This window comes from Podarcis liolepis (assembly GCF_965112155.1).
Source record: "Podarcis liolepis genome assembly, chromosome: 17".
In the NCBI taxonomy this organism is placed as follows: domain Eukaryota; kingdom Metazoa; phylum Chordata; class Lepidosauria; order Squamata; family Lacertidae; genus Podarcis; species Podarcis liolepis.
The window spans coordinates 18,651,625-18,677,558 of record NC_139571.1 but is presented as its reverse complement, the minus strand read 5'-3'; the positions used below and the strand labels follow the sequence as shown (position 1 = coordinate 18,677,558).

Here is a 25,934-nt window from a genome sequence, read left to right as displayed (position 1 = left end):
GTCCTAGAGTTACCCTGCTCCCTTTCTTCTTCAAGCCTAAATAGACTTTTCTGGTCTGGGCTGCTCGTAACTGGCAGCTACACGGGGTACGTATGAAGCGGGTCGTGGGAATCGCGGTGGGGGCAGCGAGCTGCCTGTGTTGGAGGAGCTTGGCAGGGGAAATAGATGGGAGGAGATGGTGTTGGTCCCAAACAGTTTGGTTTTGCAAGGGAGGAAGGAGGGGTGTGTGTGTTTATTTTTAATAATATTAATATTAATAGTATGATTAGTGTACCGCCCTGTTACCCGCAGGTCTCAGGGCGGTTCCCAACATTAAAAATAAATCACAATACGGAATCACGAAATGCATGATAAAAACCCAGGAATCCCCACCTTGCTGGTGATTTGGCTAAACCAGGGTTTCCCAAACTTGGTTCTCTAGCTCTTGTTGGTTTATGTTTTTAGGACTACAATTCCCATCATCCATGACCACTGGTCCTGCCAGCTGGGGATGGTGAGAGTTGTAGTCCCCCCCCCAAAAAAACCTGCCAGAGACCCAAGTTTGGAAAACCTTGGGGCTAAAAGGTAAGAGCGAAGTTGTTCTCCTGCTCCAAGGAGCAATGATTGTACAAGGCGAGAGATACTGTCGCCTGTCTCACAAGCATTTGGGAAACTTATTTCAAAAGGTACATTTCCCTGCTGCCTAGGAAACACAACACTTCCGTTATTGCAAATATGTGGTTCATTCAACACCTTAATGTGAATTAACAAGGATTTCAGATGGTCCTTTCTGCAGTTTTGTCTTGCACTGATTTAGCTTCTCTTAGCAGGAGATTAGATTGCTGTGATTGTAAATAGTGATTTGTTTATTTTTTAACCACACACATACTTGCATGCTTGACAGAAACTTGTAACCCCTCTGTCTATGAAGTGAGCACCTCTGATTTCAAATAAACAAAGCAAGCAAAAGGAGGACGATATTTCCTTGATATTCTGTAGTTGTGCAGAAGTTGCATTTCTTTCTTATCCCTGCATGGCAAGCCGCATCTACCCAAATCCACTTGTTTACAGTTGCTGCATTTAGGTGCAACCTGTGCCCAAGGCACCAACTATTATACTGTATAGGTGAGGCCTGTCACTTGGCAGCAATACCTGTGAAAAGGATCTAGGTGCCCTAGTTGAATCTCAGCTAGGAGTGCAATGTGATTACTAAAAAAGCTAATGTTATCTTAGACTGTATTAAAAGCATCTCAGATCACGAGAAGGATTCATTCTGCTCTGTTCTGTGTTGGTTGAGCTATATCTGGAGTAGTGCTCCTAGTTTTGGGTGCCACATTTCAAGCAGAACACTCATTGAGAAGCGCATGCCGTTAAAATATCCCTTTAAATGTCTTTATCATTTAGGGTTTCTTCAAGATGTGTGGGAGCAAAGCATTGCCCAAAGTTTTTTTGTTGCAACAAAGAATATAAACGATGAAGTTTACATTAATTGTCCACAATATGTAGAATAAGTGGCTGGAAAATGGAAGCCATGAATCCTCAGATCAATTCTCTGGTTCCCGAAAAGAAATGGTGAGTTTCATTCCTTTAATTAAAACACAATCCAATGATGCAAGTTTCCATTGTGTGAGTGGATGGCAATTTCTACTACTTGAAAATTCAGAAAACAAACCCCTGTGTAGTTTTTTGTAACAATTTTGACCAGAGGAACTGTATCTTCAGCACAGCTTTCTGTTGTTTAGCTTTCAAACGTTTTCACAATAACCTTCCAATCAAACACATTGTTCTATAAATTGACTTCCTCCCCTCCCCTCCACTGTGTATCTGCGTATCTTTATCTGTTATGAAAAGTTTCTCTAATATTTTATCATTTTTCTTCCGCTTCTTTTATCACGAATCCTGCCCTTGATTGCATTTGACTATTGTATAATTTTTTAATAGTTTACGAAAGGCCTTCTTGTATAAAAAGTTCATCATTCTGATCTCTTAATTTTGCTAACAGCTTTGCCATTTCTGCCTAGTCCATTACTTTCAAAATCTACTCTTCCTTTGTTGTAACTTTCCCTTCTTTCCATTTCTGTGCATATAATATTCTAGCGGCTGTTGTCACATACAGAAATAGTTTAGTCATTTTCTTTGGAACCTTTGTCCCTATTATGCCTATAATAAAAGCTTCTGGTCTTTTGGGAATAGCCCATTTAAACATTTTCTTCATTTCATTATCTATCATTTCCCAAAAGCCTTTAGCTTTTTGTACGTGTCCACACTGTATGGACGTATGACCCATCTACCTGCTTACTTTTCCATCATTTACTTGACTCATTCTGGGCCCAGTTTATTTGGTGTTAAATACCACCAGGACATCATTTTAGGATGGTTTTCTCTTTAACATATAACATGCAGTAAATTTCGTATCCTTTTTCTGTAACTCCTCCCAAGAAGCATCAACCTGGAATTCTCAAACAGAAACAGTTGTTGTTAACAACTACTGCTCCTGTGTTTCCAGAGGTGATGGGGTTGTGTATAGTGTCTAAGCTGCTTTTTATGTTTTCTGTGATGTGTTTCCCTTGCCTTCCTCCCTGGGTTGAGCCCACATGGGTCAGAGCTGCCATTCTGCTGGTAGAGGCAGCCGTGGCATAGCTCCAGTTATAAGAACCCAAGAAGGACCTGTTGGATCAGGCCAATGGGCCATCGAGTTCAGCATCCTGTTCTCCCAGTGGCCAACCAGATGACTGTGGGCAGCCTGCAAGTCAGACAGAAGCGCAACAGCATTTTTTCCACCTGCTGTTCCCAGCAATTGGTATTCAGAGGCATGATGAGACGTGGGTGGCGCTGTGGTCTAAACCACTGAGCCTCTTGGGCTTGCCAATGGGAAGGTTGACAGTTCGAATCCCCATGACAGAGTGAGCTCCTGTTGCTCTGTCCCAGCTCCTGCGAACCTAGCAGTTCAAAAGCACACCAGCACAAGTAGATAAATAGGTATGACAGCGACGGGAAGGTAAACAGCATTTCCATGTGCTCTGGCACTCGTCACGGTGTCCCGTTGCACCAGAAGCAGTTTAGTTGTGCTGGCCACATGACCCAGAAAGCTGTCTGTGGACAAACGCCCGCTCCCTCGGCCTGAAAGTGAGATGTGTGCCACTGTGCTGGTCCAGGGGGGAGGTTACCGTGGGGCGAGGTCCAGGACCTGAGTTGAGGGTCGCCAGACAGTCCTCCTCGGGCAAAGCAGGGTCCACAGCGAGAAGCCGGGCAAGGACAGGAACTCTGGGGGAACAGGACTGGATGCTGGCTGAAACAGCTCATCAACGACGTTTCTCCCGCAACCTGGGACCGGGCTGACTGGCCTTTATCTTCTCTGAGGCCAGGGGCGGCCCCGGCCCCCAGGAGACCCGCCTCTCCTGGCCTTAAGGTGAGCACTCCTCCTGGGAGAAACCAGTTCCCTTCGCCTCTCTGCCCTGAGCCTCTGCAGTTCAGGAGAGGCTGAAGGGTTACTGGACCCAGGGGGAGACTCACCTGTAGGCACTGACTCTTCAACCACCTCCGGAGCCAGAGTGGATTCACCTGGTGCCTGCTCCTCAGGATCCGGCACAGGTGCAGGCGCTTCAGAATCAAGGCCCTGCCCCAGTTCAGCCGGCCCTGGAGGCGGGGACTCCTGTGCAGGCTGGGATTCCTCCAGTTCAGCATCTGAATCGGATTCCCAGGCCATCACAGCCACAACCCCATAGTCTCCTTTTTCTGGACTTAACCATCTAGGGGTCCTTTACCTTTACCTTGTAAAAATCTGTTATATTCAGTGGCAGATTTACATACAAGCTAAACAAACTATAGCTTAGAGCCCCACTCTCTTGGGGGGCCTCAAAAAAATTAAAGGAAAAACAAAACCCTTGATGTACATTTCCAAAATATAAGATAAAATACAAATAAAATAAAACCTTCATACAGCAACAGTGTTTTGTGTTGTGTAGGCTTCTATGATGTAAGTAGCGGCCTGCTAGCCTGCTCTCTAAAATATCACATATAAAAGGCCCCATTACCTTCAGTAGCTTAGGGCCTCATCAAGCCTAAATCCAGCCCTGGTTATATTTCATCTACACAATCAGAATGAATTTCAGGAACCCAAAATTCATACAGTGGTGCCTCGCAAGACGAAAAGAATCCGTTCTGTGATTCTCTTCGTCTAGCGGTTTTTTCGTCTTGCGAAGCAAGCCCATTGACGGATTAGCGGATTAGCGCTATTAGCGGCTTTTAGCGGCTTATCAGCTTATCGGATCAGCTGATAAGCGGCTTAGCGGGTTAGAAAAAGGGGGGGAAGGAAAAAAAACCCGCAGGAACTCGCAAGACATTTTCGTCTTGCAAAGCAAGCCCATAGGAAATTCGTTTTGCTAAGCACCTCCAAAACGTAAAACTCTTTCGTCTAGCGAGTTTTCTGTCTTGCGAGGCATTCGTCTTGCGGGGCACCACTGTATTAAAAATACAACCTTTGAGCCATCTGGCCCAAAAATGGCAACTAGGCATTCCGTTTTGGTGGCTGCAACCCTAGTTTAAGGAGCCATTGGCTGCCTAGCTTATATATCTGAGTTTCTAGCACTGCAGGGGAGGTTCATACATTAAAAGCAATAGTATGAGTGAATCTACAGTGGCAAGCAACCAGGTTGCTGGGTCCTTCAAAACGGCTTGCTTTGTATCAAACCTTAGTGGGAATGGTGTGTGAGCAGCCACAGCTGGCAATATATGATTCAAGCCATATTTCCAATTAACGAGAAGCAGAAAGGGAAGCTGATTGGTTTGAACTGTGTCAAGAGGAAACAGGTTTGCACCAGATGAACACAGCTGGCGGTTTAATTATGGCAATATTAGTGTTGCTGCAATACAAATGCACGCCATTAATTTAATGTTCTATTTCGGGCATGGAAAACACAACTTGTTAGAAGCCAGGTATGACTCTTACCTCACAGACATGCATTTAGCATCTCGTGTAAAAGCAGGGGGTTTAGAAAAATAATATAACTGCACCCTGATCTTACTGGTGTTTTATATGGGAGCAACGCTCAAAGCAAGGGGAGCCGAAACACAGTTAAATTAGTATTTAGAAAGAAATTATGCAATGTGTAGGGCAGTGCAATGATACATAATTAACAACAATACATTCACAGAATGCCAGTATGCCTCTGAATAGATAAAAAAGGTAAAAGAACCCTGGACAGTTAAGTCCAGTCCAAGGCGGCTATGGGGTTGCAGCGCTCATCTTGCTTCAGGCCAAGGGAACCGGTGTTTGTCCACAGCTTTTCTGGGTCATGTAGCCAGCAGGACTAAACCGCTTCTGGTGCAATGGAACACCGTGATGAGTGCCAGAGAACATGGAAACGCTGTTTACCTTCCCGCCGCCGTGGTACCTATCAGCCGCCATCTTGATGCCCAGGCATTTTCACTTGGTCGCAAGTGAAATGCTCCTGGCACCTGGCGAATTTCGAACACAATGTGGGCATAACTTAAAAGATCCCTACAGTGGCATTTCTGTATGGATTTTCTGTTGTCTGGAGGCTCCAGCTATGAGCTCCCTCTCAATTCCTCCGCAGTTGCTAAAGGGTAGCCATGCTAAGCTCAGTTCATTGCTAAAGCCTCCCAGTGACCACAGCTTACCGTATTTTTCGCCCTATAGGACGCACCGTCCCATAAGACGCACCTAGTTTTTTTGGGGGGAAATAAAGCGGAAAAAATAATTCCCCCCCCAGGCGCGGGGCTGGGGCAGCCTGAGCTTCCCCCGACCCCAGCCCCCAAACAGGCAGCTCTCTGCAAGCCGTGGGAGCCCAGCGGTGGCTCCCGCTGCTTGAGGAGAGATCCGCGAAGCCTGGATGCGCTGAGATCAGCGCGCGCAGGCTTCGGGATGGAGGCAACTCTCCCCAAGCAGCGGGAGCGTTCCCGCTGCTTGCCGAGAGGTCCGCGAAGCCTGGACGCGCTGAGATCAGCGCGGGCAGGCTTCGGGATGCCGGCAACTCTCCCCAAGCAGCGGGAGCGTTCCCGCTGCTTGCCGAGAGGTCCGCGAAGCCTGGAGAGCGAGAGGGGTCGGTGCGCACCTAACGCTCTCGCTCTTGCTCTCCAGGCTTCAGCGAAAGCCTGCATTCGCCCCATAGGACGCACCCACATTTCCCCTTCATTTTTGGAGGGGAAAAAGTGCGTCCTATAGGGCGAAAAATACGGTAATCAGCATGTGCTTTAAATCAGGGATGGCCTGTTTCCGCCTGTGGGGAAAAGCCAACACCCAAAGCCAGTTATCTGCCCCTTAGTGGCTCTGTCAAATTTTAACCATGATCTGGTTAAACAAAAACGGCTCAGTGCTATTTGTAAGGAAAAGAAAAAATGGGTTTCCATGTTTCTTTGAAACGTCATTGAATTGCTGTCTCATCACCAAATACTTCAGAAATGCACCAGTCAGTGTTGATATAGCTAAAAGTGATTGTCGGCTTTCACCTTTCTCTAGCTAAACAGAGATGCACTCTGGGTGGGATTCAGCTGATGAGACCCACCCTGGAAGATCCCCTCCACAAGGAATCAGTTTGATTTTATATGTTGTGGTCTTGTTTGTGAACCACCCTGAGACCTCTGGGTATAGGGCGGTGTATAAATTGAATAAATAATAATAATAATAATTCTGCTGGCACAGTGGTTCTTCCTACTTCTCTTTGCCCTGGGTTTCCCTGCCCCTCCCCCCCAGTTGGCATTTTTTTGGGGGAAGGCTCCAGTAGAACCTTATAACAGCTGGGAGGAGGGGGGGACTGTTCCATATAATCATTAATTTGATTTGAATTGAATTGATTTTAAAATGAATTGATTTTAGAATGTTGTGTTACTTTTATTGCTGTTAGCCGCTCTGAGCCTGGCTTCAGCTGGGGAGGGCAGGATATAAATAAAATATTATTATTATTTATTTATTATTTATTATTATAACAAGCCAAAATGCTTGCCGTAAGAGAACAATTGCCTTACCACGACATTGAATTCCTTCCTACTGGGCATGAACAAAATTTATTACAAATTTATTACAAATTGTCAGCATTCCCATACAAAGTATATTTACCAAATACAGACCGTTATTTTAACAAAACTCTGGACTTTGAATCAGAATTGTAGAAGCAGAGACATTTTTAACGTTCCCATACAACTGAGAAAGACTTTGTGTTTTTCTGGCCACGATATGAAAACTTTTGTTTTCATACTAGGAGACAAACTGTGACAGCAACAAATAGCAGTGCAGATATCCTGGACGGTTTTTGAAGCTTGAAATAAACATGATAGAATGTTATTTGTGATTGGGTTTTGGTACAGTTTCACAAATAGCCAGGTCTCTGGCATATTTCAATGAGCCAGATGTGATTAGAGTTGCAGCCTTGATCATTTAAAGTTCAAAGCAGATCCGAGTGTAAGATCGCTGTCAATTAAAATCTCTGCATTTCGGAGCAGGCAAGCTGCAAAGACATTTCCATGTAATCGTAGCGAGCCGGAGATGGAAACGAAGGAGGACCTGAGAAGAAAACTCCATCAAGCCAAGAAAGAGAAACTGGATATAACTGCTAAACATAATGCAGAAGTAAGTATTTCATGATCATGCAAAATCTTTGTGTATACAATGGCTTGTCTTGTGGCCTGGCATATGTTGGTGTGGTCCTAGGCTCTACCTGTCTTACGTCAACATTTAGAAGTGCTTCTTAAGATACCGGAATTCAATTGCTGCTTTGTTTTATGATGAAACAAATGAAAGTATTGACTTTATAACATGAAAGTCCAGTTCTAGTGGAGAAGTAGCTCAGTAATTTGCATCTTGTACAGTATGACACCTGGTGTTCACTGGAGAGTGATGTGGAAGGAGGGAGATTATTTTGTCACTCAAAATTTTCTTTGCCTTTCTCCTTTCCCACTAACTGAGCTTCTTTCTTAATAAGGAAACGTCACATATGTCTATTTCTCCTTTCTTAGGTGCATTCTGCAAAGGGAGAAAATACTATTTTTATCTGATTTGATTGATCAAATACCACACAGTTTCCCTGTGTGTATTCTGTCCCAGCTGAGGGACGATGTTCTGCCCTTATGAACAAAAGCCAAATTGGTCTAAAAAATTAAGAAGGACCAAAATAAGAAGGAAAAAAAAAGGGGGGGGGGAGACAAGGGAGAAAAAAGGAGAAGAAAATAGATATAAAAGCCCACTATCACAATTATATCTCATCCTTTCTCCATATACAGTGGTACCTCGGGTTACAAACGCTTCAGGTTACAGACTCCACTAACCCAGAAATAGTACCTCGGGTTAAGAACTTTGCTTCAGAATGAGAACAGAAATCGTGCTCCGGTGGTGCGGCGGCAGCAGGAGGACCCATTAGCTAAAGTGGTGCTTCAGGTTAAGAATAGTTTCAGGTTAAGAACAGACCTCCAGAATGAATTAAGTTCTTAACCCGGGGTACCACGGTTATGTACTGAAGTTCTCACCCTGGGCCAGCAGGGAGATACTGTAGATAGTTTTCACTCAGGTCCACATATGCAAATAAGGGATTGAAAGTGACGTACAGTGATTGGATAGTTACAGAAAATGGTTACCGTTGCGTTCTAGTGGAGCTCTGTATAAGCAGGCTGACTGAACCCTTCAGTTCAGTTCTGTTCTGGCCTGTGAATAAACCAGAGCTGTTTGAAGAATCGCTGTGTCGTCTGATATGTTCACCCACAACTTAACCACTGTACAGAAAAGTAGACCCTCCCAGCTCTCACCTGGGAGCTCCTGTTTCTTCCCCAAGCCCTCCCACCCTGAGAGATCCTTTCTTCCTTATCTCCCACACAGAGCCCTTCATCACCCATCTCCCTGTGTATGCCCTCATCAAGATAGAGGACTTTCAAAAGTAAAAATAAAAAATAAAAAAATCTAATTATTAAGACCAGAATTATCCATTTCCAGTCCAGTTCAGTGAATTCATTCCAATGAGATTCCATCCGATCTTAATATTAAAGTTCTTCCTTCTATGTTTTCCACTTCTTTCACACATCGGGCATCAGCTGCCTAGAAGCTATTGTAAAATAGTTTCCGAATACAGTGGTACCTCGGGTTACATACGCTTTAGGTTACAGACTCCGCTAACCCAGAAATATTACCTCAGGTTAAGAACTTTGCTTCAGGATGAGAACAGAAATCGTGCTCCAGTAGTGCAGCGGCAGCAGGAGGCCCCATTAGCTAAAGTACTTCAGGTTAAGAACAGTTTCAGGTTAAGTACGGACCTCCAGAACAAATTAAGTACTTAACCTGAGGTACCACTGTATGACTTTAGCCATTTGCTTCTTGAAATATTGCGCCCGTTTTCAATGGTGGTTACCTGGGGCCATTCCTTTTGCAGCTATCCAACTACGAAAGCCAGATTGCCAAGTTGCGAGCCGAGGTAGAGAAAGGCGAGGCTGTTCGGCAAAGCCTGGAGTATGAGCTGGCTTTTGCAAGGAAAGAAGTTGGTATAGAACGGTATTCCTCAGAAGGCAAGTTGTGTGAAGCTGACATGCAAATAGAACAGCTTCAAGGTAAGAGTTGCGTCATCCTACTCAAAAATTAACCATCCTAAAACACAGCCTTTGTCGTCTAAGCTGATACGCTGCCTTGATTCCACTGACTGCACCTTTCTTTACCTTCTGCAAACCCAACGTAAATAAAATGAACATTCTCAATTTCTTTCTTTCACTGCTCACCATTTTTCTGTTCCTATGTGATCAGTTTAGATTCTTTGCTATCCTAGTCTTTAAAAAAAAGTTGTAGCTCCTTTTCCCAAAACGAAAGTGTTAATGAAATTCATCTACCCTTCATCTTTAATTATGGGATTAAAATTCTGTTCACATTCATAGTTCAGAAGCTGCGAAAATGCCACCAATAAACGCTTTAGATTCAAATCTGGCATGTGATTTGCTTTGCTTTGTATACATACACCAAATCACACCCACCACTGCATTATAAAAAGCATGTCTTTTAGAATGGATTTTCTTTTTAAAATGACTTTCCTTTTGAGTCACCTTGTCATATTTTGAGCAAAAAAATTCTTTGGAGAAATACACAGGTGAAAGGCTTTTGGCTTTCTGCACCTTTCTTTTCCACTGGCTATTGAATAAGCCTAAATTATCATTTAGTTTCTGAATTAGAAGCCATTGGTACTGAATCCAGACTATCTGGCTTCTTCGTTTTCTCCTGGGTAGTGGTTTAATTAATGCCTTTTCTCTCCGGTTGCTTAGAGATTTCTCCCTTTCTTTCTTTCTTTCTTTCTTTCTTTCTTTCTTTCTTTCTTTCTTTCTTTTTTTCTTTCTTTCTTTGATTGCTTTGGGTTGGTGCTATAATTTCTGCTCTGTAATATGTTCAGACATGCTGTCCGAAAGGTTCGCATGTGGACTTCTTTTTTCTTTGTTTTTCTCAGACAGGTGTTTTGGGTTGTGACATTTGATTTAGTGTTTTCCCACTCGATTTACACCTTGTTTCCCTCCCTGCAAAAAGCTCCCTTTCATTGCCTATTTTTAAATGACTGGAACTGTCGTTCAAGTCCTCGTGGTCCGAAATTGTGTTCATCCACACACTTGCAATTGCAGTACCCCGTGGCGACAGTAGAATCTGTGTGCCCAAAAGGAATCATAATTACAGCTTTCAGCGGATCACAGTCGCTAGAAAATTTACTACCTTGGACAAAACGTCACCTTTTTTATTGCCAGCTCCTGCTTTGTCTTCAGATTAAAGGATTTGTTTATTTCCCATCTGGTCTTCAAAGTCTGAGACACCAAGAATCTGTCTGAGTTTCAACTGATGTAGCTTTCTCTAGCCTGGGATCATCTAGATCAGCAGTTCTCAACCTGTGGGTCCCCAGATGTTGTTGGACTACAACTCCCATCATCCCTGAGCTCTGGCCTTGCTAGCTAGGGATGATGGGAGTTGTAGTCTAACAACATCTGGGGACCCACAGGTTGAGAACTGCTGATCTAGATGTTGTTAGACACCGGCTCCCATCAGTGCCAGCTGGCATGGCCAGGAATTATTGGAATTGTAGTTCAGTGACTTCTGGAGGATACTGTGGGAATGTTCAGGGAGGCAGGAGAGGATATATTGTTTATTAATATCCTTCCCAACTTGCGCTAGCAGTTCTATAACTTAGCAGAGTTTTACATTCCCCTTTTTAACGCACAGCAGGTAACTTGTTGCAGGCTTGTTTAAGCCTCTCAATATTAGGTTCCTGGTAAAGGTAAAGGACCCCTGACTGTTAAGTAAAGTCGCGGACAGCTCTGGGGTTGTGTTCATCTCGCTTTATTGGCCTAGGGAGCCGGCGTACAGCTTCCGGGTCATGTGGCCAGCATGACTAAGCTGCTTCTGGCAAACCAGAGCAGCGCATGGAAATGCCGTTTACCTTCCCGCCGGAGTGGTACCTATTTATCTACTTGCACTTTGACATGCTTTTGAACTCCCTCTTAAAATAATAAACACCCCATAGTCTTGTGTAAAGTATATAAAATAAGTTTACTCACATCATCAGTTCACTGTTGGATCCCTGAAGGCAGACTGAGTTACAAAGTATATCCATATACTGGATAATCCCAGTGTCCTCTGTTGACTGGAAGCCAACAGAGCAACTCTAGCTAAAAAGCTGCTCCAACAATGGAGGACGACAAAGAGAGGAAGTCAAAGAGAGAGGGTGTGCCCTTTTGTTACCTGGGCAGGTAAGGTCACACCCACCTTTAGTCACATGCAAAGGAAGTACCGTATTTTTCTGTGTATAAGACTAGGTTTATTAACACAAAAAAAGGTTAAAACTTTTGCTGGTTTCAATTATGTTTCAGCAGAGTGCTTTTAAGTTGAACTAGCTTGTTTCTCTTCCCATTAGCAACAATCAGAGCTTTGCAGCACAAACTGAATGAGACAGAGAGAACCTATCACATAGCTAAACATCAGTGGGACGAAGACCAGCAACGACTCATCAACGACATCTCTGAAAAAGAACTCATCATTGATACTTGCAACAGTGAATATGAATTCCTTTTGAAGGAGAAGGCTAAACTGGACAGTATTTTGAAGGTATGCATTTATTCACACTGTGAGTATTGGGACCCACCTCTACATAGTTCCATCCTTATTTCAGACATTGTGATATATCGGTATATCGCAGTGTTTAGCTGGTGATATATCGCAGTGTTGAAAACCAGATATCGCCCTGCCCTAATTGGAAGAATCTGGAACAATATACTGTCTTCTTCTTATCAACCTGTGTTTCTTCCAAAGAGCATAGGGTGGCATTTATGCCCTTCTCTTCCCTTTTAACTCTGTGTGGTAGGTTTTTCTGATGATGACTTGTTAAACTTCCCCCATCCCATGTACATGAAAAATTGAACAGGTATACAGAAAGTTGGCATAGCAAGACAAGTCAATCCAAACTTACCAGTGCTGGTCATACTGTCATTTGAGATTCCGGTTTGCAGGCAAGGATGTTTTGAGTAAACCATCACTTGTAGTATTTAGTTACAATGGCTTTCTGCTTACTAGAAGTGGAAGTTAACTTTCTTCTCCCCTCCAAGAAAGAGGAAGAAGAGCTGCTGAGCTAGACAATTCTCTGTTGCTCTTTCACAGTCTTCCAAGCCATGGTTTGAAGGCTCCATAGCATGTGACTAACATATTTGATGCAAAGACCCACTCACTCATGCAGCCTGCTGAATTTGTAGTGAGTGAAGGAAGATAGTTTTGTGGGAATGGCCTCTCTCGGCTAATAACATTAGAGAAATGGAATCAAATGCACGTGGCGTTATTTCTAACTGATATTATTAGTTTCAGGGTTGTGATGCATGGTACCTATGTTTTAACTAAATAAAAGTTAAACTTTATCCATACAAAGGAGACTTTGGAGCACCACCAGAAGCAGAGGAGCATAATAGAGGCAGAGATCAGGGAGGAGGCAGCAAAGGAATTTAGGTCTCAGGCGGATCGGTGGAAAGCAGAAAGAAATGAACTCCAGTTTCTGTTGCAGGTATTCCTGGTCATGTTCAGCAATGCTACTTTTAGCCGTACTAATGTCTATATGTAATGAACTAAACCTAGCATGCATTTACAGTGGTACCTTGGTTCCCAAACTTAATCCGTTCTGGAAGTCTGTTCCGAAACCAAAGCATTCCAAAACCAAGGCACACTTTCCCATAGAAAGTAACGCAAAACGGATGGATCCATTCCAGACTTTTAAAAACAACCCCTAAAACAGCAATTTAACATGAATTTTACTGTCTAACAAGACAATTGATCCATAAAATGAAAGCAAAAATCAATGTACTGTACTATAAAATAAATAAAACAGTATTCCAGATGATTAAGATTAAAAAAAAATCTTACCTGCACTGATGATAGTCATTGTTTGGATGGGTTTTTTTAAATCCATTTCTGCAGTCACACAATCAATCAATCAATCAGTCAGTCAATCAGTAGCTGAACTGGGATCCACACAGCCACAAAAACAAATTAACTGAAAAAGCCTCAAAACAAAAAATTCAAAATAAATAGCAAAACAAAAGCACCAAATATGAGCTCCAAATATCACCTTGGAACACTTCAGTCGAAAATGGAAGGCTTGAATTACAATGGGTGTGTGTGTGTGTGTGTGTGCAAATTGGCAGCGCAACAGGAAACACAAGGGGACTCAAAACATTCGGCTCCAAAAAAGCAAGTCCGAAAACTGGAACACCTACTTCCAATTTTGCAGTGTTTGGGTTCAGAGTTGTTTGTGAACTGAGCTGTTAAAAAACCGAGGTACCACTGTAATTCTTTAAGCGCACTAGATAACATAATTTAACTTATTATGGACAGATGGAAATGGAAAGCAGATGTCTTTTTGGACTTGCAATGAGAGAGTTCATAAAAGTTGCTACCCCCCCGCCTTTTCCTACAGATATTGCCCTACATGCTCCCATGTTTCCAGTACCTTTCAGATCTAGACGTCAGAGTTCGTGAACACTCTGTGACGTTGACTAGGTTTTCTTCTGCTATTTATTTTGACATTTTCCTACTCTGCCCTGTGGTGCAACTATGAATGCTGGGTTTTTTTTGGGGGGGGGACATTTTTTTGGGGGGCTGTCAGATTTAACTACACATTAAAATAAGGCAAGATGTGGCCTGGCAAGCTTTTGGTATTAGCGTGTTTTGTGGCTGCTCTGCAAAACGCTTGCCTTCCGTTGTCCACAAACAATCAAACTGCAGGCTTCAAACAGGAAGATCTGATCCTTTGAGCCTTGCCTTTCAAAACAGATTTCAATCATGGCATGCAAATGCTTGCTAGAGAATCACTGGAAATCAGGTTGGGAGGCTGGAGCCAGGGTTGCTGCTTTTTATTGTGGCTTTTTGTGCATGAGACGTGTGTTCGTGTGCACAACCTCTCCTGGTTCCCAACTGGGAGAAACAAGCTTACTCGGAAGCCACAATTAAGCTTGGCTTCCTGTGACCCCCCCAACCCAGGATTGTGGTGAGTCGCTCCCTAACAAGCCCAGATTTTTAAACCAATAGCAGATCGCCGTTTCCTGGCTTGTTAGTGAGCAAGAAACCACAATCCCAAAAGCTTAATTGTGGCTTCCGGGTTTGTTTCTTCAGCTTGTATCAAGGGAGGAGGAGGAGGAAGGAGCCAGGAGCAATTGACCAGTATGCTGCGTGTCCACGATAAACCACAATAAGCCAGCAACCCTGATTTATTGTCACATGGAAATGTGGCCAGTGCCTGGTAGCAGACAGAAAGGCAGCCTTGGACCATAAACTGTTTGAAGAGTTGTCCTTTAGAAATAAGGAGAATTAACCATGCTTTTAAGTCGCTCCTTCCTCCTGCGGTGTTTATCTGCCTAGTATTCTCTTATCAAAAGACGACCAGAGGTTCTGTAATAAGTGCAACAGCATCATCTTGTGGCCAGAAACACAGCATACCACGGGAGATTTTTAAATTTATTTTTAACACCTGGGTCTGCGGTTCATTGAAGCCCACATAGTTTGGGTCCATTCTGTTTCCCTTCCGTTGAAGTTGTGGTGATAAAATGATTAATTTCAGCTTGAACTGGGCCGTGGAAAAATTTAAAATCCTCAAGTCTCCCCTGGTGTTTCAACTTTCATACTTAGTTGTACCGTTTGAGTGTGAATGAGTCAATTTGGGGATTGCTCCCCTCCTCCCTCCCTCCTATCCTCTGTATCATGGGTAGGCAAACTAGGGGCCAGATCCGACCCAATCGCCCTCTAAATCCGGCCCGCGGACAGTCCAGGAACCAATGTGTTTTTACATGAGTAGAATGTGTGCTTTTATTTAAAATGCATCTCTGGGTTATTTGTGGGGCATAGGAATTCATTCCCCCCCCCCAAAAAAAATAGTCCGGCCCCCCACAAGGTCTGAGGGACAGTGGACTGGCCCCCTGCTGAAAAAGTTTGCTGACCCCTGCTCTGTATGGATGAGATCCAACGTAACATAACTCATGCAATAAGGTTTCTTTTTCCTCTCTTCCCCATGTGCTCTTGAGTTTGGTAAACTATTTAGGGCAAATGACGGATCCACTCTTATTTTGTGTGTACGGTTGCACCTTGGTTCTTGATTGCCTTGGTACTAGTCCGTTTTGGCTCCTGAACGCTGCCAACTGAGAAGTGTTCCGGTTTGCGAACGTTTTTTGGAAGTAGAACATCTGATGCTGCTTCCAATTGAGTGCAGGAAGCTCTTGCAGCCAATTGGGAGCCGTGCCTTGGTTTTCGAACATTTTTGGAAGTTGAACTGACTTCCGGAACGGATTCCTTTTGAGAACCAAGGTACAACTGTATCAGATGATTTTGTACAGAAACAAAACAAAATACCAATCCCACAGAACCTAGAAGGCCAAGGCCCTAGATCAGTGTTTCAGAACCTGGGTCTCCAGCTGTTTTGGGACTACAAATCACATCATCCCTGCCCACTGGTCTTGCTAGCTAGGGATGATGGAAGTTGTGGTCCAGAAAGAAGTTGGAGACCCAATTTTGGGAAGCACTGCTCTAGATAATCTATCACCTCCTTACAACCTTAGTTTAGTATATAGTGTGTTGCCATCAACATACAAGAAACAGCCTAAAGAGGAAGCCTGCTTGTTAGCTTACTTACGAGGGAGATGGCTCTGATTCTTTAGAGACAGCTTTTCCAAGGCACAGATGGCAGGTGGGTGCTGATTTATTCTTCCTCAGGAACTGAAAACGACGGCTCTGTTTATGTTTCTGAAGTTCAGTTTATTTATATAATGCTGAGAAGCAGATATTGACAATGGATTGAAATTATCTTCTCCATCTGCTGCTCAAAACTTTGCACATTAGGAATTGCTGGGCTGGTGCCTGCTTCTCTCGAAATGCCTCCTACATTAGGGGATATATACGTGGTACAGATTTGAAAAGGAGCTGGTTGTATTGGCTTGCACGGTTTCTGCATACCCTGGATGCGCCGTCTTGCTCTCGACCTATGCAAAAGTGGTGGTTATGATTTTTATTACAGCCTGACACATTTGAATCTTTCCTTACTCTCTCGATGTACTGTATAATGTTCCATTTGCTGCTTTTTTTTTGTTTTTCCTCCCTTTGTTTGTAAAATGGAACTATTTTAAAATGTTGTCGCCAACCACTTTGGCCATCTTTTTGATAGGACAGAAAGGCGGGTTCAAAAACTGTGTTGTTGTTTTTGTAAACAGATGGCAGGCTTGTGCTGTCTATTATTTCTGCATCTTTCATGGAGTTCAAACCAGGTGCCTAAATTAACAATGGATGACCCTTCTGACAGCTGCTGTGTGCCTACCCAACAGCATCCAATAGGAAAAACCAGACATTAGTTTTATCGCATGGTTGGAAATCATTTCTGGCTTTAAAAAATAATATTGGGCATGGTATGTGTGTAAGAGAGAGAGAGAGAGAGAGATACTTATCAGAAGCATAGCAAGGGCTGGTAATTTTATTCCTCATTTCACCTAGCTGATGAAAATTGCTGAAAATCCATTGGCACTAACTGTGTGTCAGGGGTGCATGCAGGAACCAGGCCCTGTGACCAACAGGACTTTGCAGGACTGGGGCCTTCCTAAGTTTGTTCTGAAGAGGCAAGGTGTGACCGCACAGGTGAGGCTGATTGGTAACTCACAGCACCTGGTGGCAAGAGCCAGGAAGGGATATAAGGTCAGCATTTCCCTTTGGCTCTTTGCCACAGCAACATGTTCCCTGCCTTGCTGCATTTGGCTTCTTGCTTTCTGATCCTTGAACCTCGGCTTTTTGACCCCCCTGCTTCTTGATCCTTGGACCCTTGACTTCTTGATTCTCGGACCCTTTACTTGGTGCCTCCTTGCTTCCTGACCCTTGGACCCTTGGCTTCTTGACTCCTGGCTTCTGGACCCCCATTCCCGCTCCCATCCCGCCATCTTGCCCCCGGTCCTGACGTCCCCTGCCGGGACTTTGATCGCCCGTGAACCAGACCGTGACACTTGGCATGTTCAGGGAGGTAGGAGAGGATATATTATTTAATGATATCCTTTCTAACTTGCGTTAGCAAGTTCTATATCTTAGCGGAATTTAAACATTCCCCTTTAAACGCACCGCGGTTTGCTTGTTGCAGGCTCGTCTGAGCCTCTCTCTATAGGATTCCTGGTAAGATCTCTTCTTATCCCTCTTAAAAAGAATAGACACGACAATCTCATTAAAGTCATTATAATAGTTTACTCACATTCATTCAGTTCACAGTTGGATCCCTGAAGGCAGACTTAGGTTACAAAAGAATATATATTCATGTGGAATTATCCCATAAGTGAGTTAGTTCCTAAGTGAGTGCGACTGAGTAGTCACTTCTCCTAAAACACAGAAAAGCAAAATGGAGAAGAGGAGCAAAAGGAGGTGTGCTCACCTGCCCAGATTAGGCCACTCCCACATCTAGTCACATGCAGAGGAAGTTTGTTCCAGCTCGGGAGGAAACAGGAAGTTTTCTCCTGGCTCAGTCATGGCCAAACTTGGCCCTCCAGCTGTTTTTGGACTACAACTCCCATCATCCCCAGCTAAGAGGACCAGTGGTCAGGGATGATGGGAATTGTAGTCCCAAAACAGCTGGAGGGCCAAGTTTGGCCACCACTGTCCTGGCTGGTACAAAGCAACCCCCTAGCATGTCCATTCTAGGAATATTTTACTTGTAAGTAAGTCTTGATTTAAATCATTTTTTACAGAAAGACTCATTTTTGCTGGTATAATCTTAATATTTACAACCAGATGAAGGTTGCATTTTTGGAACAATAAGTTTTCAGAGTAGTTTTTACAGTTATATCAGGGTGTTGTCTGTTTTGGTTCTGGGCAGCTGTCAGAACGGAGTGCTCCAAGAATCAAGAAGAGCCTCTATTTGTTCCTAGAACTAAGATATCCTGTTAGTGTGGGAAGCAGGGGTCAAGCTTTCCGCACTGTTGTGTCACGCTGACAATTGTGACGGGATCAGGAGGCCAAGTTGTCGTAAGAGCTCAGACTGCGTGCTTTTTCCTTGTGTGCGTTCTTTTAACACACTGGCTCTGGAGGGTTTTTTTTCTTTTCTTTTCCTTGGCTGTGACCCTGCAGCAACCTTTTCCTTGAGCCGACTTGAGTCTGAGATTAAGACCGGGAAGCAGTGCTGCAGGGGAAACTAAACGGGTAGCTGTAAATGCCGCCTTAAGTACCCTGATCTCCAGGACGAAGTCTTATCAGCCCAACGAGCTAATTATATGCGTTTTCCTCCCCGCACAGAGGAGCTAAAACAAGACCAACATGTTTGGAAATTAATGAGGGAGAAAGCATCGTATTGGGCAGTTAAGCAGCAGCGGTAAATACATGCCCTGCAGAAGTTGTTTTTTACAAGTGTGCTGAGCACACAGCCAAACTGATAACCAGTGCGCAATAGTCTCTCTGCTAAATTGATTGTAATACGTTGCAGGAAGAAGAAGAAGCAGATCTGCAGATCTAGCCTCTTGAGTATTCTGCTCACGGGAAAAAGCCTTTTTGGATTCTTTTTAAAATATATATATAATTTTTATTAAATCTTTCAAATACTTTCACAAAAACCTTCAAATCAAATCATTACATTATTACATTAGCTGACTTCCCACCCTTGCCTCCCCAGTGTTTTTTTTTTTACTTCTGTATTATATTGTTATTGCCAAAAATTTCTTTCTCTATTACAATTACTCTGTCGTTTTTCTATTGCTGCCTTTACCTGAATCCTGACCGTGATTTCATTTGACTTGAATTTTTTTAAAAAAATAACCCACAAAAGGCCTCCATTCTTCTATCTAAAAATTCATCATTTTATAGCTTTTTTAGATTCTGACGTAGTAGTGTTTGTACATATTTTTTCTACTTTGGGAGGGGTCTCAGTTGAAGCATTTTGTATTAGCTCCGCCATCTTTGTTCTCTCACTCCATTGCTTTTAAAAGGCGCAGAAAAGTAGCAGGTGATGTTCACGACCAACAAATGATTTGTGGGAAGCGAGGCCTAAATACAAATGCCCGAATTCTCATTTGCGAGGCTTTGCAGTTTGCTTTGCAGGTTGACCTCTCATCTACTGTAAAGGCACACTCTCCAGAAAGGAAGCTGTTCAATGTGTTTGGTTTTACAGTGGTACCTTGGTTCTCAAACGCCTTGGTACGCAAACAACTTGGAACCCAAACACTGAAAACCCGGAAGCAAGTGTTTCGGTTTGCAAACTTTTTTCAGAAGCCAAACGTGCTCCGTTTTGAGTGTTACACTAAGATCTGTCTGTTTTTGCTATTTATTTTGCATTTTTGTTTTTGTGGCTCTTCTTTGGGTGTGACTGTGTCAGGAGTGTATGCAGGAGCCAGGCCCTGTGACCAATAGGACTTTGCAGGACTGGGGCCTTCCTAAGTTTGTTCTGAAGAGGCAAGATGAGGCCGATTGGTAATTCACAGCACCTGGTTGCAGGAGCCGGGAAGGGATATAAGGTCAGCATTTCCCTTTGGCTCTTTGCCACAGCAACACGCTTCCTGCCTTGCTGCGTTTGGCTTCTTGACTCCTTGCTTCTTGATCCTTGGACCCCTGACTTCATGACTCCTTGCTTTCTGACCCTCGGACTCTTGGCTTTCTGGCTTCTGGACTCCCGTTCCTGCTCCCACCCAGCCATCTTGCCCCCGGTCCTGACATCCCCTGCTGGGACTTCGATCACCCGTGAACCGGACCATGAAGTGTGTGGAACCCAGACGGATAGCAAGTTGGCTTAGGATTGGGGACCTCAGATCCCACCCCTGCCCCTCAGCCATGAAGCTCACTAGGTAGCGTTGGGCCAGCCATTACTGCAGCCGTAAACTGCTCAGGACCGCAATACCTAAAGGACCGCCTCTCCCCCATATGAACCCACCTGGACCCTGAGATCATCTTCTGAGACCCTTCTTCCTGTGCCTCCTCCTTGTGAGGTCCAGAGAGTGGCAACACAAGAACAGGGCCTTCTCTGCAGTGGCTCCCCATTTGTGGCATGCTCCACCCAGGAAGGTTCGCCTGGCGCCTTCATTATACACCTTTAGGCACCAGGCAAAAATGTTCCTCTTTAACCAGGTCTTGGGCCGAATAATATTTTACAGCCTTTTAAATGTGACTGTGGGAAGGGAGGGTTACAGTTTTACTGTTTCGTTTTATGTACTTGTCTTTATCTTGTATTTTATTCTCCGACCTGCCCTGAGATCTTACGATGAGGGCGGTACAGTGGTACCTCTGGTTGCAGGCAGGATCCATTCTGGAGCTCTGGTCAGATCCTGAAGTTTCCGCAACTGGAGGGACCGCTTCTGTGCATGCACACGTGGCGGTAGAATGCTTCTGCACATGTGCATGTGGCAAAAACCCGGAAATATACTTCCGGGTTTGCCGCTCACGTATCCTGAAGTTTGCGTAAGCGGAGGGATACGTAAGCGGAGGTACGACTGTATTTAAATTTTATAAAAACAAATCAATCTAATGTACCTCAGTGGCAACCATAAACTCCGCTTGGAGGTCTGTGGAGGGTAAGGTGGGGTAGAAATAAGTTAATAAGCAATTTATGTATTGCAGGTGGAGAAAAAGAATATTCAAGCACATTGCTCCTTACATAGACATGTAAACCAGTTTAGAAGTATGACCTTGAAGCACTTAAAATTAACATGCCTTTGAATCTCTGGGCAACTCTGCCAAACACTTTAGTCCCAAATTCTTATAAGCCTTATTGGTTGCATGCAGTGCTATTCTGCTAGAAAAAGAGGTGCTGGAACTCGTCATGAGCACCTTCCTTATTCAATGGTGCCCACCTGAGAGGGGCCGGAACTAATAAAAAAAAGCTCCGGTTCCATGGAACAGTCTTTCGCATAATTGTGACTAGGACCGCAGCCTTAGGACCAAGGAAGATGGGGCTTTGGGGTGGGTGTGACGCTTGACTGTGTGGTTACTGATGGTAGGGGTCTGAAATGTTCAAGGAACCCCAAAGCAGGCTTTCTCTTTGGTCCTTAGCACTAAGGGGGTCAGGGACACGGGTGGCACTGTGGGTTAAACAACAGAGCCTAGGACTTGCCAATCAGAAGGTCGGCGGTTCCAATCCCCACAATGGGGTGAGCTCCCGTTGCTCAGTCCCTGCTCCTGCCAACCTAGCAGTTCGAAAGCACGTCAAGTGCAAGTAGATAAATAGGTACCGCTCTGGCAGGAAGGTAAACGGCGTTTCTGTGCACTGCTCTGGTTTGCCAGAAGTGGCTTAGTCATGCTGGCTACATGACCCGGAAGCTTTACGCCAGCTCCCTCGGACAATAAAGCGAGATGAGCGCCGCAACCCCAGAGTCGGCCATGACTGGACCTAATGGTCAGAGGTCCCTTTACCTTTACTAAGGGGGTCATCTTTTTTGACTTCTCTGCTTGTGGCTCAAGCAATAATTGCCCTTCCTCTCTCTCTCTCTGTTCTATCAGGACAGCAACAGTGCAATGCAGAGCCTTCACCAGAAAATGCAAGACATGGAGATGCAACACAACAGCTGCGCCGAAGGGCTGAGGCAGCAGGCCAGCGAACTCGACTTCAGCGCCGAGCGAGAGGCCCGGCTTAAGAAAGAGCTTGAGGCAAGTGTCCCCCCCCCCCCCCGTTCTCTGAAGTGCTTTGGTGTTGGGGACTGACAGCTTGCCAGAACCTATGGGAAGGTGCCTATTGGACCATTGCCCCATCCGGCTCAGTACTGTATGCACCATGGGTAGGCAAACTAAGGCCCGGGGGCCGGATCCGGCCCAATCGCCTTCTAAATTTGGCCTGCGGATGGTCTGGAAACATAGCATTTCCATTTTTTAAAGGGAAATTCCTTTATTCTGAATAGGATTCCTCTCAAGAAAAGGGAAAAGTTGACAGCTATGTCTGGGAATCGGCGTGTTTTTACATGAGTAGAATGTGTCCTTTTATTTAAAATGCATCTCTGGGTTATTTGTGGGGCATAGAAATTCGTTCATTCTCCCTCCCCCCCCAAAATAGAGTCTGGCCCCCCACAAGGTCTGAGGGACAGTGGACCGGCCCCCTGCTGAACAAGTTTGCTGACCCCTGGTCTACACCGACCGGCAGCCCTCCAGGATCTCAATATGGATTATCTGTGTATCGTCCAAACCCGGTTTGAAGTCCCTACCATGGTATCTGTTTCATAACTGGCAGTATATCGCAAATCACGATGTTTGGGTGCGTGGTCTGTGCAAAAATCGCAATGTGGGAAAACCGTGAAGCAGTCCAAGGCCTCTGCATAGCTCCATACTTACTTCGGACATCATGATGTGTCTATATATCGCAATGTTTAAAAGGTAAAGGGACCCCTGACCATTAGGTCCAGTCGTGACCAACTCTGGGGTTGCGGTGCTCATCTTGCTTTATTGGCCGAGGGAGCCGGCGTACAACTTCCGGGTCATGTGGCCAGCATGACTAAGGCACTTCTGGCAAACCAGAGCAGCGCACGGAAATGCCGTTTACCTTCCCACCGGAGTAGTACCTATTTATCTACTTGCACTTTGATGTGCTTTCGAACTGCTAGGTTGGCAGGAGCTGGGACCGAGCAACGAGAGCTCACCCCGTTGCGTGGATTTGAACCGCCGACCTTCTGATTGGCAAGTCCTAGGCTCTGTGGTTTAACCCACAGCACCGCCGGTGATATATATTGCAGTGTTGGAAGCCAGATGTCGCCCAGCCCTATGTGTAAGTGGAGTGTGTGTAAGCAGCTGCCACTCCAGTGTGGGGACTTCCAGATGTTGTTGGACTCCAGTTCCCATCAGCCCCAAGCAGCTTGGGCAGTGGTCAAGGATGTTGGGGTGTTGTAGTCCATCAACTTCTGCAAGGCCACAGGTGAGCTATCTCACTCCTCTTTTTAATTGGAGAAAAAAGCATATGTTTATAATTCTTCAGGGCTGGGAGATGTTGGGCATCTACTGTATTGGCCTGAATATAAGCCTCGCTTTCCCTCCAAATTCCCACCGTGAAAAGTTAAATGTGGCTTATACTCGCCACCTTACAGTATGCAGCCAGGAGCAGTGAGGAATGGAGTGACTTATATTCAGAGTTTATTCTCTCTTTTTTCCTCTCCCCCCCCCCAAAAAATTTTTTTTAAAGGTGCGGCTTATATTCAGGTGTGGCATATATTTGGGCCAATACGGTACTTTTTTTAAAAAAAAAAGCACACTGTTCTGTGATATAGGCTACCCCTTTCTGCCAATATATTTTTAAAAAAAGGTTCAAGCAGATGTTGCAGCAACAAATTGTCGTTTGCAAGGTAGGGTTGTCTTTAAATCCCTAATTAGGCAGCTTTGTAGTCTGAGGTGATGGCACCGTGTTTTTGAAAAGTAGCGGAAATGGTTGGTAGAATAGCTTTCTAAACTCTTTTTTTTATTATTAAAAAATATAGCAGTTTGAGAGATACTTAAGCAGAGCACATGTCGACCAGCTGCTATAAGGAAGATTTGTGGTGTTCCTTTGGTGCCCTCTGGTGGGTGTAGAAAGGAAATGTCACTGGTTGGAAAGTAATGGTGATTTCAAGAAAACATAAGATAATATTGGCTGGAAGCCTCACATCCTTTCCTCCAGCGTGGCCTTTTGGGATGATTGCAGGAAGTCCCACATGGAGGGCATGAAGGCAGTAGCTTTCCTGTGCTGTTTGCCTTTCAGCAGCTGGTTTCTGAGCTTGGAGGTTCACGTATTACTTTTTTCTATTTGTTAAACCTTCCCACCCCCACCCCCATTTCGTCTCAAGACAAACCAAAAACAGAGCAGTTTGCAAACAGCAAATTCTCCATTGCAAGTGCAATAGTAAATTCCAGTTTCCAGTAAAACACAGAATAAAAAAACAGAGGAATCTTGTCTGCTTATTTTAAAAATACAGAGAGGCTTTCTTCTGCGCACAGGGTTTCATGTAGCCATTTTTCTTCATGTTTTTTCATGACATCCTTACAAGATACAGTGGTACCTCAGGTTAAGTACTTAATTTATTCTGGAGGTCCGTACTTAACCTGAAACTGTTCTTAACCTGAGGTACCACTTTAGCTAATGGGGCCTCCTGCTGCTGCCGCGCCGCCGGAGCACGATTTCTGTTCTCATCCTGAAGCAAAGTTTTTAACCTGAAGCACTAATTCTGGGTTAGCGGATTCTGTAACCTGAAGCGTATGTAACCTGAAGCATATGTAACCCGAGGTACCACTGTACTTCAGCTGTGCCGGAAGTGATATATACAAAACGTAAGGAAGCTTTGTACTGGCAGGAGTAAAATAAGAAGTAAGCCTAAGAAATGTTCATTTTCTTCCCTTTGCCCTCTTTTTGTGTGTGGTAGAGCCACACAATTTGCTGTTGCGGCTCACTCCCCAGTATACCCAAGGCCTGAAATCTCAGAGAGCCACTGTTGGCCCAGGGGAACAGTAGATGGACCAGTTGTCTTGCTTGGTATAATCTTGCTTCCTAATCTGCGGACTCGATAGCGTAGTTTCACTTAAAAGAATAGCGAAGATGTTACATGGGTTCTGGGGGGCAGAACCCAGAACCTGCTCTGAGGGGTCCCCAAATGCTATGGAGCAGATTTTGAGGGTCCTTGAAGGCTGTAAGAGGAAGGAGATGGAAGGCCTGTTGTGTGAGCGGATGTTCGTTCTTCTAGTGCACAGACAATTTTGGATTCAACCCTCTGCCTTGTAGCTTGAGTTCTTCTACTCAGTGACCCGAGTCAATGACCCAATCCAGAGACAGTTGGCTGTGTCCCATTGAAATCACCAGGGCTTAGTTTCGTCCCTACTAAGTTGCCTTGTTGGCTAACACCATGAAACTTGATGAGATTTCTACAGATTGAGGTCATATTTAATCCAGTATCCTATGCTTTATTGGTAAGCATCCATAATTTAACTATCACCTTTCAAATCACAAGTAGACTACAGTGGTACCTCGGCTTACCGTTCTTAACCTGAAACTGTTCTTACCCTGAGGTACCACTTTAGCTAATGGGGCCTCCTGTTGCTGTCGCGCGATTTCTGTTCTCATCCTGAAGCAAAGTTTTTAACCCGAGGTACTATTTCTGGGTTAGCGGAGTCTGTAACCTGAAGTGTTTGTAACCCGAGGTACCACTGTACAGTCGTACCTCGGGTTACAGATGCTTTGGGTTGCACGTTTTTGGGTTGTGCACCACGCCGAACCCGGATGCACCGGAACAGGTTACCGTATTTTTCGCCCTATAAGACACACTTTTTCCCCTCCAAAAATGAAGGGGAAATGTGTGTGCGTCCTATGGGGTGAATGCAGGCTTTCGCTGAAGCCTGGAGAGCGAGAGGGGTCGGTGCGCACCGACCCCTCTCGCTCTCCAGGCTTCAGGAAGCTCTCCGCAAGCCTTGGGAGCCCGCGGGAGTTCCCGTCAGGCTCCCTAGGCTTGCGGATAGCAGCCTGCATCTTGAAGCCTGGGGCGCGCTGCACAGCGCGCCCCGGGCTTCGGTTCCCCGACCT

The 25,934-nt window shown here is 44.7% G+C and overlaps 1 protein-coding gene across 4 annotated transcripts in view; it reads left to right on the top strand.

Moving 5' to 3' along the window:
* The window catches only part of CCDC171 (coiled-coil domain containing 171), a 209,797-nt gene continuing 183,863 nt past the window's right edge, over nucleotides 1–25,934 (top strand). The window contains exons 1-7 of one of the 4 annotated variants that reach the window (XM_083482214.1): nucleotides 1–86; nucleotides 1,384–1,551; nucleotides 7,438–7,564; nucleotides 9,351–9,525; nucleotides 11,853–12,043; nucleotides 12,855–12,986; nucleotides 21,911–22,061. In XM_083482214.1, the coding sequence (XP_083338340.1) occupies nucleotides 1,502–1,551; nucleotides 7,438–7,564; nucleotides 9,351–9,525; nucleotides 11,853–12,043; nucleotides 12,855–12,986; nucleotides 21,911–22,061 (826 nt within the window). In that variant the 5' untranslated portion in view covers nucleotides 1–86; nucleotides 1,384–1,501. Of the gene's footprint in view, nucleotides 87–1,383; nucleotides 1,552–7,434; nucleotides 7,565–9,350; nucleotides 9,526–11,852; nucleotides 12,044–12,854; nucleotides 12,987–21,910; nucleotides 22,062–25,934 lie in introns of all 4 variants that reach the window. The other 3 variants (XM_083482213.1, XM_083482216.1, XM_083482215.1) reach the window with 3 other exon arrangements.